Genomic DNA, 12,533 nt, shown 5'->3' with positions numbered 1-12,533 from the left:
GGTAAAGGAGTTTGTGAGCTCCTCTGAGACTCTTTGGAGTGGAGAGCGGGATATAAATCCAGTATCTTCATCTACCTCACAGGGCGTCTGTTGTGGGGGGGGGGGAAAGTAAAGGAGATTGTGAGCCCCTCTGAGACTCTTCGGAGTGGAGGGTGGGATATAAATCCAATATCATCACCTTTGGCATTCTACATGAGAGGTTCGGAAGAGCCTAGGATTTTTCATCCTCCCACGTGTAAATGTGTGTGCATGCTTTTAACATTCAGGCTTTGAAACCCCAAAGCGACATGTGCTATTTTGTGTTATTTGGACTGGTCCTAACAAACAGTATTACAGTTTGTTGTTGTTATTCAGTCACACAGTTGAGTCCGACTCTTTGCGACTGCATGGACCACGTCACTCCAGGCCCTCCTGTCTTCCACCATCCTCTGTAGTCTGCTCAAATTTGTGTTAAGTTTCGTCAGTAACGCTGTCCAGCCATCTCCTCTTTTGCCCTCCCCTTCTTTTGCCTTCTGTCTTTCCCAGCATCAGGGTCTTCTCCAGCGAGAGCTCCCTTCTCATTGGGTGGCCAAAGTATTTGAGCTTCAGCTTCAGCATCTGACCTTCCAGGGAACAGTCAGGGTTTATTTCCCTTAGGACTGACTGATTTGATCTTCTTCCAGTCCAAGGGACTCTCAAGTCTTCTCCAGTGAGTGCTCCCTTCTCATTTGGTGGCCAAAGTATTTCAGCTTCAGCATCTGACCTTCCAGGGAACACTCTGGGTTGATTTCCCTTAGGACTGACTGATTTGATCTTCTTCCAGTCCAAGGGACTCTCAAGTCTTCTCCAGTGAGTGCTCCCTTCTCATTTGGTGGCCAAAGTATTTGAGCTTCAGCATCTGACCTTCCAGGGAACACTCTGGGTTGATTTCCCTTAGGACTGGCTGATTGGATCTTCTTGCAGTCCAAGGGACTCTCAAGAGTCTTCTCCAGCACCACAGCTCGAAAGCATCTATTCTTATGCGCTCAGCCTTCCTTATGGTCCAGCTCTCACAGCCATACATTACTACTGGAAATACCATCACTTTGACTATATGGACTTTTGTTGGCAGGGTGATGTCTCTACTTTTTATTATACTGCCCAGGGTCGCCATAGCTGTTCTCCCAAGGAGCAAACGTCTTTTAATTTCATGGCTACAGTCACCATCTGCGGTGATCTTGGATCCCAGGAATGTGAAGTCTGTCACTACTTACAGTAGTCACCTTCTAGCCCATTGACCGATGCTGCCCCTCTCTGCTTTTCTAGGGATCGCAGGCATTGGCCTAGATCTCGCTTCTTGTTCCAAGAGGGGTTCTGTATTCTCTGTAATGAAGTGTTTCCAAATCAGCAGAGCCAAGATTTCTGCTCTCATTTTACGTGCCTCATTCGCAGGCAGATTTAAGTTTGGCTGCAAATTAAGCCATAGAGTTTCAGAGGACAGAAGTGGAGACTGTTGAACCGGTTTCCCAAGTACCACCTGGCACAGCTGAGAAACGCTGAAGTAACAGAGAAGGGCGAAAGTATTATAATTCACTGTAAGTTCTGCTCTAGCACCAGTTTGAAACAGGACAGAACCTCTAGGACCGCATTAGCCTGTATAGTTTCTTTTCTCTTCTGATACAGTGGGCCTTAGCAACCTGCAACCTGATTCTTATTTGCCTGTCAGCTGACACAAGGAAGTATTCTTAACGCCACAGCCGAAAAATCGCCTTGAAATCCTCTTTTTTAACTTGTAACATCTGATCTGATGAAGACTTCTGGGGAACTAGAATGCTGTTATTACATGAACATATGAAGCTGCCTTCTACTGAATCAGACCCTCAGTCCATCAAAGTCAGTATTGTCTACTCAGACTGGCAGCGGCTCTCCAGGGTCTCAAGCTGAGGTTTTTCACGCCTATTTGCCTGGACCGTTTTTAGTTGGAGATGCCGGGGATTGAACCTGGGACCTTCTGCTTACCAAGCAGATGCTCTACCACTGAGCCACCATCCCTCCCCTTAGATATATGAACATACATCAACATATGAAGCTGCCTTCTACTGAATCAGACCCTGGGTCCATCGAAGTCAGTCTTTTCTACTCAGACTGGCAGCGGCTCTCCAGAGTCTCAAGCTGAGGTTTTTCACGCCTACTTGCCTGGACCCTTTTTAGTTGGAGATGCCGGGGATTGAACCTGGGACCTTCTGTTTACCAAGCAGATGCTCTACCACTGAGCCACCATCCCTCTCCCAACATATATGAACCTACGAAGCTGCCTTCTACTGAATCAGACCCTGGGTCCATCGAAGTCAGTCTTTTCTACTCAGACTGGCAGCGGCTCTCCAGAGTCTCAAGCTGAGGTTTTTCATGCCTACTTGCCTGGACCCTTTTTAGTTGGAGATGCTGGGGATTGAACCTGGGACCTTCTGTTTACCAAGCAGATGCTCTACTACTGAGCCACCATCCCTCTCCAACATATATGAACCTATGAAGCTGCCTTCTACTGAATCAGACCCTGGGTCCATCGAAGTCAGTCTTTTCTATTCAGACTGGCAGCGGCTCTCCAGGGTCTCCAGCTGAGGTTTTTCACGCCTACTTGCCTGGACCCTTTTTAGTTGGAGATGCCGGGGGTTGAACATGGGACCTTCTGCTTACCAAGCAGATACTCTACCACGGAACTACTGTCCCTCCAATGGATTGTGTTCTAAAAGACTGTCCGTGCTTCATCTATTACCCATCATTACACAGAACACCGAGTTGGGAGAAGAAGAAAAAAAAAGACTACACAGATCACTGGTGTGACACACTGAGGTGGTTCTTCCGTACGTATTTAATGAAACCAGTAACTGGATTAGACAGATTTGTAACAATTATAACATTTTCACTACCACGATGAAACCAAGGAATGCAAGCAACGTGACGTCATTTTTTATAAAGATTTAAAATCTCACTGCAGACACGTGTACTTCCAAAGTCTATTAGCTGTCGATCTCTAACAAATATCACTCAGTGATTTGTGGGAGAAAACACTCAGCGTATCTTCATACTCCAAAGCATCCAAAGATGTTTTTAAACTGCTGGGATAATCCAAAACTTTAAAAATACTGTCTGACATATACCCAAACAAGAAGTGTGCAATTTACAAAAATAATTCTAAGAAACTTTCTATTATCTCCTTCAGTCCAAAAAGTCAGGCTGCCGCAACTGGATTGCCGCTGTGTAAATAAATAAACACTTTTTAATAATTTAATCCATTATTTAAGGCTTTGATAGATAGCGTCAAAGAACAAAATACGCAAGGACTGGCCCGTCGCATATTTTGTCTTCCAGAAGTTGAAAAGGTGAGTCTTAAAGAATGCAGAACTAGCGGGGGGCAGAATGAAATTCTTGTAACTCTCAGTGCAGCCGTCAACATTGGCCAGACTCCCCCCTCCCCAAAAAATTACTGCTTCATTCTCCCAACTGCAGCCTAAAGGAATTGCACCAAAGGATGAAATTCTCGACCCCAGAAACACCCAGAGTGACCCGCCAGTTCTGTACCGTGAAAAGAAAAGGTGAAGTGGGGGTTAGGGTTCCAAGCTGCCGAAGGGGGGGGGGAATCAGTTTGTAGCCTCAATCAAGACAGAAAGAAAGAAGAGTGCCATTTGAACAAAAGGACCTAAACTGGAGTCAATCTGGCAGCCCAGAAGTCCTTACGCTAGCATGAGATGTATTATATTTCAGGGCTACATTCTTGGGTTTAGTTTCGCATTGCTGTGCCACCTCGGTGTGATGTCTACCACGCAAGCACATAAGAACACCAGCGTACACACAGGCTTCCAAGTTGGCTTTTCCTTAGGGCTTGGGTTTGGCTAAATATTCCCGATACATCGAGTAAATCACACCTGCAAGATGAAGAGAGAAAGGAAGAGGGGTGTTATCAGTTGAGTTCAGGCTCCAATTCAACAGGGTTGTTTTTTTTTTTTTGTCTGGCTGAAAAGAAGGGACAGAGGCAGTTCTTACCAGCGGGGCTACACGGTAACAAAATGGCTCAACAGGACACTTGAATAAGAAGAAGAAGAAGAAGATATTGGATTTATATCCCGCTCTCCACTCCGAAGAGTCTCAGAGCGGCTCACAATCTCCTTTACCTTCCTCCCCCACAACAGACACCCTGTGAGGTAGATGAAGATATTGGATTTATATCCCGCCCTCCACTCCGAAGAGTCTCAGAGTGGCTCACAATCTCCTTTACCTTCCTCCCCCACAACAGACACCCTGTGAGGTACATGAAGATATTGGCTTTATATCCCGCCCTCCACTCCGAAGAGTCTCAGAGTGGCTCACAATCTCCTTTACCTTCCCCCCCACACACACAACAGACACCCTGTGAGGTAGATGAAGATACTGGATTTATATCCCGCCCTCCACTCCGAAGAGTCACAGAGGGGCTCACAATCTCCTTTCCCTTCCTCCCCCACAACAGACACCCTGTGAGGTGGGTGGGGCTGGAGAGGGCTCTCACAGCAGCTGCCCTTTCAAGGACAACCTCTGCCAGACCCAAGGCCATGCTAGCAGGAGCAAGTGGAGGAGTGGGGAATCAAACCCGGTTCTCCCAGATAAGAGTCCGCACACTTAACCACTACACCAAACTGGCTCTCCTATTATTCGTTATCTCCTAATTATTCGTTGGAGATGCTTTAGGCTGATCCTGCATGGAACAGGGTCTAGATCAGGAGCATCAAACAAATTTGTTATGAGAGCCAGATCTGATATAAAAGAGATCTGATTGGCCAGGCCATGTCTAGTCGCGCAGGGCCATGTGTGTACCTATTTCAGATTAGGTAGCAGAGATATAAATTTTATAAAGAACACAGACAAACAAATATATGTATTTTAAAACTTAAAACATGCTTAAAACGTTAGCACTCATAGGTCTTAAAGGTGCTTCCTTTGTATTCCTCCCGTTCTCCGTAGCTCTGCAGTGCGATCGAGAGAGCCCGGCAAAGCAAGCTATCCTTTCCCAAGGGAGGAGCCTCAGCCAATGGAGAAAATAGAGGTTTTGTTCTGTAGCTCCGGTGCAATTGAGCAAGCCTGGCAAAACAAGCTGAGATGCAGAAGGAAGCAAGCGAAAGGGAGAAGGAAGCAGATGACAGCCAGTTGCTCGGGGGCCTGATACGACCCCTGAACTGCATGTTTGACACCCCTGGACTAGATGGTCTGTATGGCCCCTTCCAACTCTATGATTCTGTGATACAATCCGGGTGCGTTATCTCTGTACTGCTCGCTATGTCACGTGAATACTTACACTTTGCTTCAGTTCTTTCTGGTGGTTCCAGACTTCTAGAAACCTAACACGCTGCTTAGTGGATGTCCTATTTTGCCGACTGTACTAACTCACCCTGTGTAATCCACCTCGGGTCCCTGTGAGAAGGCAGGGCATTCTATAACAGGGGTGTCAAACTCATTTGTTATGAGGGCCGAATCTGTCATAAACGAGACCTTGCTGGACCGGGCAATGTGTGTCCTAAAATGTAATGCCAGATAGCAGAGATATTAACTTTATAAAGGACAGAGAAAAACAAAGATTTTTTTTTTTAAAACTTAAAAACGTGCTTAAAACATCAGCAGTCGTTGGCCTTAAAAGTGCTTTCTTTGTATCTCTCCTGCGCCATCCAGGCTCTCTCAATTGCATTACAGAGCCTGCTGAGCCGAGCCTCCCTTCCTTCCACTGGCTGAGGCTCTCCCCACCCACTCCATTGGGGAAGGAAGGAAAGGGCCAGAGCTTCCTTTGAAGCAAGCTATCTCTCCCCCCACCTTCCTCCCCAAGGGAGGAGCCTCAGCCAATGGAGAAAACAGAGGCTTTGCTCTGTAGCTCCTGTGCGATTGAGCAAGCCTGGCAAATCAAGCTGCGATGCAGAAGGAAGCGAGAGAGGGGGAGAAGGAAGCAGACAAGAGCCGCTTGCTCAGGGGCCTGACAGGAGTCCTCCAGGGGCCTGATTCGTGCCCCCCCGGCCGCATATTTGACGCCCCTGATCTACAATGTAAATTAATTAAAAAGAAACTGTTGGCATAAGATTGCTGCCACGCAAATCTGTGCTCCGTATGACCAAGCTGCCATCGTTCAGGCGCCTTGATGAACTGGAACAAAGATTCGTGGGAAACGACAGCAGCTGAAATGCCAGCAGAAGGACGGGATGGGTGCAGAGCACCCTCCCATCCGGGTACGTACCACAGGTCATTGCTCCCACGACGAAGCCCTGCGCTGCCACAACGCATATGTATCAGATGGAGCGACATCTTGGTGTCTCCTCTGTGCTTCAGCTTGTACAGCCCGTACGCCACCACAGCCGTGAAACCTGCAATGCCTAGACAAAGAAGAAGACCATCGATTTATACCCCACCCTTCTCTCCAAATCGGAGTCTCAGAGCGACTTACAATCTCCTTTCCCTTCCTCCCCCACAGCAGACACCCTGTATAGTAGGTGGGGCTGAGAGAGCTCTGACAGAAGCTGCCCTTTCAAGGACAGCTCTGCAAGAGCTATGGCCAACCCAAGGCCATTCCAGCAGCTGCAAGTGGAGGAGTGGGGAATCACACCCGGTTCTCCCAGACAAAAGTCTGCACACTTATCCACGACATCAAACTGAGAGAGGCAGCATCAGTCGGGACCGGGCATTGAAGTTCATGCTCCAAAACCATAAAAGTTACAAATACTCTTTACAACTGTACACCCTTGAAGGCAGCTGTAAAAGCAGTGGCCAGGATCCAAGGAGTTGCTTAGTTCACAGCAAGGGTTTCCTCTGACTCAGGGATTTAAATCCCCCCCCCCCTTTGAAGAGCTGCCCCTTCTTTTCACTACACGCTGCTTTTGAAGCTGTCCTCAGCATGAAGGCTTGCTGTTTCAAAAAACAAAAGACCTTGCTCTCACGGAACCAATCGGACGGTCTGCCTGGATCTCGGCCAATAGTTTAAGTGCATCAAGAGAAATGTACTCTCTGTTTCCTGGTACACTGTAATTCCAGTTTGGAGAGCCAGTTTGGTGTAGTGGTGAAGTGTGCAGACTCTTATCTGGGAGAACCGGGTTTGATTCCCCACTCCTCCACTTGCAGCTGCTGAGATGGCCTTGGGTCAGCCATAGCTCTGGCAGAGGTTGTCCTTGAAAGGGCAGCTGCTGTGAGAGCCCTCTCCAGCCCCACCCACCTCACAGGGTGTCTGTTGTGGGGGAGGAAGGTCAAGGAGATTGTGAGCCGCTCTGAGACTCTTCAGAGTGGAGGGCAGGATATAAATCCAATATCTTCATCTACCTCACAGGGTTTCTGTTGTGGGGGAGGAAGGTAAAGGAGATTGTGAGCCGCTCTGAGACTCTTCGGAGTGGAGGGCGAGATATAAATCCAATATCTTCATCTACCTCACAGGGTGTCTGTTGTGGGGGGGGGGGAGGAAGGTAAAGGAGATTGTGAGCCGCTCTGAGACTCTTCTGAGTGGAGGGCGGGATATAAATCCAATATCTATATGCACTGTATCTTGGTGGTATGCAGGGCATGGGTCAGATCCGACGTGACGAGCACCATCATCCTATTGGCCCATAGGTTTCGACATCTGCTGTGCATTCGATGCATAGTTCTAGGCAGAGTGTCTGTGCCTGATTCGTAAGGATCTAGCAAGCTTACACACAAACGCGTGAATCTGACTGGTACACCATGGTCAGCAGGGCTTTTTTTTGAGCAAGAATGCCCGGGAACACAATTCCAGCTGGCTTGGGGTCAGGGGTGTGGCCTAATATGCAAATGAGTTCCTGCTGAGCTTTTTCTACAAGGGTCAGCCCCGAGGGTCAGTATTGTCTACTCAAGACTGGCTTGTGCTCTCCAGCGTCTCAGGCAGGGGTCCTTCACATCACCTCCTGCCTGGTCCTTTTAACGGGAGATGCTGCCAGGGACTGAACCTGGGACCTTCTGCATGCCAAGCAGATGCTCTGTTGCTAAGCCACAACCCCTGACTCTCCAAACCGTAATTTAATTTTTACAAGGTCCCTCAACTGGCTTCATATGGAGGAGTGGGGAATCAAACCCAGTTCTCCAGATTAGAGTCAACCACTTACACCGACTTGGCTCACTAGAAAGGAGGACAATAATGTAAAGAAGAAGAAGATATTGGATTTATATCCCGCCCTCCGCTCCGAAGAGTCTCAGAGGGGCTCACAATCTCCTTTACCTTCCCCCCACCACAACAGACACCCTGTGAGGTAGATGAAGATATTGGATTTATATCCCGCCCTCCACTCCGAAGAGTCTCAGAGGGGCTCACTATCTCCTTTACCTTCCTTCCCCCCACAACAGACACCCTGTGAGGTAGATGAAGATATTGGATTTATATCCCGCCCTCCACTCCGAAGAGTCTCAGAGGGGCTCACTATCTCCTTTACCTTCCTTCCCCCCACAACAGACACCCTGTGAGGTAGATGAAGATATTGGATTTATATCCCGCCCTCCACTCCGAAGAGTCTCAGAGTGGCTCACAATCGCCTTTACCTTCCTCCCCCCACAACAAACACCCTGTGAGGTAGAAGAAGATATTGGATTTATATCCCGCCCTCCACTCCGAAGAGTCTCAGAGCGGCTCACAATCTCCTTTCCCTTCCTCCCCTACAACAGACACCCTGTGAGGTGGGTGGGGCTGGAGAGGGCTCTCACAGCAGCTGCCCTTTCAAGGACAACCTCTGCTAGAGCTATGGCTGACCCAAGGCCATGCTAGCAGGTGCAAGTGGAGGAGTGGGGAATCAAACCCTGTTCTTCCAGATAAGAGTCCGCACACTTAACCACTACACCAAACTGGCTCTCCAGTAATAAGTAAATAATACACCCTGCTACTTTGTGCATATATTGAGTGACTGTTTAGAATTAAGCTTGTCGCATCGGATCCAAGAAACTTTTTTTACAGATTCAACCAACATTCAGGTTATAAGAAGTAAAGCTTATATATATATCTGCATGTGTAAGCCATCCCTGAAGAGCCCCGCAGCACAGAGCGGTAAAGCGGCAGTGCTGCAATCGGAGCCCTCTGCTCACGACCTGAGTTCGATCCCAGCGGAAGCTGGGTTCAGGTAGCCGGTCCAAGATTGACTCAACCTTCCATCCCTCTGAGGTTGGTCAAAGGAGTCCCCAGCTTGCTGGGGGGGAAAGCGTAGATGACTGGGGAAGGCAATGGCAAACCACCCCGTAAAAAGTCTGCTGCGAAAACTTTGTGAAAGCAACGTCACCCCAGAGTCGGAAACGACTGGTGCTTGCACAGGGGATTACCTTTTAAGCCATCCCTACCCAGACGCAACAGCAGTTCCTTCTTGGTAGATTAGGTAAGAATATGTGTACGGGAAATCTGAGCATGCTCGGGTCTCCAGCTAAAAGCTATTTCCCTGAGACAAAAGCAATAGGCTCACATGCTTAAGACTTTAAGAAACCAAACTTGCTCCAATACTGGCTTCAACGAGGAAGTAATATTTCAAGACAATTTCCTGTTTGTACTGGCTGACTAACCCTGGAGTGTATTCACACCTGCTCCCTAGCCTTAGGGAACATGCCTGTTTTTCCCCCCCTAGTTCAAAGAGGCAATTGCAAAATACAGCTTTTAACAGTCATTTACCGATTGGGACAAATGGTGACTCCCGAGATTTTTTCATCAATTTCGAGGTCTGGGTCTCTTCTGCCTCGTAGGTGGGCAGAACGGGTTCTGTCACGTTGGACGTCATGTTGACTGGAAGGAAGGAAGCGCGAGCCCACGAAGAAACAACCAAATTCTTATTCTGCTGGGGATGGAGGGCGGGGGGGGGGGGGGGGGAGAAATCCACAAGTTATTTACATTTCTTTCAGGCATTGCTTAATTCCACTTTTTAATTTAGACCTGCAGTTCTCAGTTTAGTGCAGTGGTTAAGTGTGTGGACTCTTATCTGGGAGAACTGGGTTTGATTCCCCACTCCTCCACTTGCAGGTGCTGGAATGGCCTTGGGTCAGCCATAGTGGTTAAGTGTGCGGACTCTTATCTAGGAGAACCGGCTTTGATTCCCCACTCCTCCATTTGCAACTGCTGGGATGGCCTTGGGTCAGCCATAGTGGTTAAGTGTGGGGACTCTTATCTGGGAGAACTGGGTTTGATTCCCCACTCCTCCACTTGCAGCTGCTGGAATGGCCTTGGGTCACCCATAGTGGTTAAGTGTGGGGACTCTTATCTGGGAGAACTGGGTTTGATTCCCCACTCCTCCACTTGCAGCCGCTGGAATGGCCTTGGGTCACCCATAGTGGTTAAGTGTGCGGACTCTTATCTGGGAGAACTGGGTTTGATTCCCTACTCCTCAACTTGCAGCTGCTGGGATTGCCTAGGGTCAGCTATAGTGGTTAAGTGTGCGGACTCTTATCTGGGAGAACCAGGTTTGATTCCCCACTCCTTCACTTGCAGCTGCTGGAATGGCCTTGGGTCTGCCATAGTGGTTAAGTGTGCAGACTCTTATCTGGGAGAACCGGGTTTGATTCCCTGCTCCTCCACTTGCAGCTGCTGGAATGGCCTTGGGTCAGCCATAGTGGTTAAGTGAGCGGACTCTTATCTGGGAGAACCGGGTTTGATTCCCCACTCCTCCACTTGCACCTGCTGGAATGGCCTTGGGTCAGCCATAGTGGTTAAGTGTGTGGACTCTTATCTGGGAGAACTGGGTTTGATTCCCCACTCCTCCACTTGCACCTGCTAGAATGGCCTTGGGTCAGCCATAGCTCTGGCAGAGGTTGTCCTTGGAAGGGCAGCTGCTGTGAGAGCTCTCTCAGACCCACCCACCTCACAGGGTGTCTGTTGTGGGGGGAGAAGATATAGGAGATTGTAAGCCGCTCTGACTCTCTGATTCAGAGAGACGTGCGGGGTATAAATCTGCAATCTTCTTCTTCTCAGCGTTGTGCCCATGGGCACCGTAGTGCCCACCAAGACCTTTCCTGGTGCCTGCCAAGTGTGGAGGTAGGCAAGGCTATCACCACAGGACAAGGTGGTTAGAGCTATCAATCTGGCGAGAGCTATCACCACAACACAAGGGTCTTCACTCTGTGACTGAAGGAAAGCTGCAGTAGCCATTTTGTGGCTGGCTCTGCCTCCTGGGGCAGCCATTTTGTGACTGTGCCCACCACGCTGTATCAGAATTCCAAGGGCGCCCACATGCTCAAAAAGATTGGAGACCCTGGTTCAGACCCTTAGGAGATCAGCTTAGAGTCTAGTTCTCTGATGTCTTCTTAATCCAATGTAGTGCATACTGAAGCTACAAGCTGTTCTCTGTAAGTTTACTCAAGATCTCAAGAAGGTGTACTTCTTACAGCACAATGCTGCAGATAAAAATTCTCTCCATCCAGCTTAGTATAACCAGGCACCGGATTGAGCAGGGAACCAGTTTTTTTCAGAGTTTGCTATCCAGAAAGTACTACAGCACTGTCTACTGAGTTCGGGCTAAAAATAACTTCTCCCACTGACTGTTTTATCAGACACACAAGCTAGGATGCCAAAAAAAAAAAAAAAACCACCCTGAAAAAAAAAACTGAAGAAAAAAATATCTGAAAATTTGGCAAGGGCATACTTTGATTTCATCCCAGCGCTTGCCAAATATCCCACCTGAATAGGGTTGCCAAGTCCAATTCAAGAAATATCTGGGGACTTTGGGGGTGGAGCCAGGAGACATTGGGGCGGAGCCAAAAGCAAGGGTGTGACAAGCATAATTGAATTTCAAGGGAGTTCTGGCCATCACATTTAAAGGGACTGTACATCTTTTTAAATGCCTTCCTTCCATAGGAAATAATAAAGGATAGGGGCACCTTTTGGGGGGCTCATAGAATTGGACCCCCTGGTTCAATCTTTTTGAAACTTGGGAGGTATTTTGGGGAGAGGCACTAGATGCTATACTGAAAATTTGGTGCCTCTACCTCAAAAAACAGCCACCACAGAGCCCCTGATACCCGCAGATCAATTCCCCATCATTCCCTATGGGAATTGTTCATAGAGGTGCATGATGGCTATGGGGGAGGGGCTTCCCCCACCGGCCAGATGGCTGGGGGAGGGGGGAAGCCTGTAAAACCGGGGGATCCCCCTCTGGGACCTGGGGATTGGGAAGCCTACACCTGAAATCCAGGGGCTGGGAACTGAAAGACTATGGTTACTTCTAGCTGAGTTAATTTGAGATATTTTGACCCCAGCTCTGAAACCAAACTGGAGAGTCAGTTTGGTGTAGTAGTTAAGTTTGGGGACTCTTATCTGGGAGACCTGGGTTTGATTCCCCACTCCTCCACTTGCAGCTGCTGGAATGGCCTTGGGTCAGCCATAGCTCTCTCAGAGTTGTCCTTGAAAGGGCAGCTTCTGGGAGAGCTCTCTCAGCCCCACCCACCTCACAGGGTGTCTGTTGTGGGGGAGGAAGATATAGGAGATTGTGAGCCACTCCGAGATTCGGAGTGGAGGGTGGGATATAAATCCAATATCTTCATCTACCTCACAGGGTGTCTGTTGAAGGGGAGGAAGGGAAAGGAGATTGTGAGTCGCTCTGAGA

At 48.6% G+C, this 12,533-nt stretch overlaps 1 protein-coding gene across 1 annotated transcript; it reads right to left on the bottom strand.

Moving 5' to 3' along the window:
• Positions 1-2,809: 2,809 nt before the first annotated feature.
• HIGD1A (HIG1 hypoxia inducible domain family member 1A) lies at positions 2,810-9,762 on the bottom strand. Its single transcript, XM_060247940.1, is given in 4 exon segments — positions 2,810-3,881; positions 6,209-6,248; positions 6,250-6,344; positions 9,614-9,762. Coding segments are annotated over 4 exon segments (291 nt in total). The 5' UTR covers positions 9,720-9,762; the 3' UTR covers positions 2,810-3,831.
• Positions 9,763-12,533: the final 2,771 nt, after the last annotated feature.

This window comes from Heteronotia binoei, chromosome 10 (assembly GCF_032191835.1).
Source record: "Heteronotia binoei isolate CCM8104 ecotype False Entrance Well chromosome 10, APGP_CSIRO_Hbin_v1, whole genome shotgun sequence".
In the NCBI taxonomy this organism is placed as follows: Eukaryota; Metazoa; Chordata; class Lepidosauria; order Squamata; family Gekkonidae; genus Heteronotia; species Heteronotia binoei.
The sequence above is the reverse complement of the archived record's forward strand: the minus strand, read 5'-3'. Positions and strand labels throughout refer to the sequence as shown.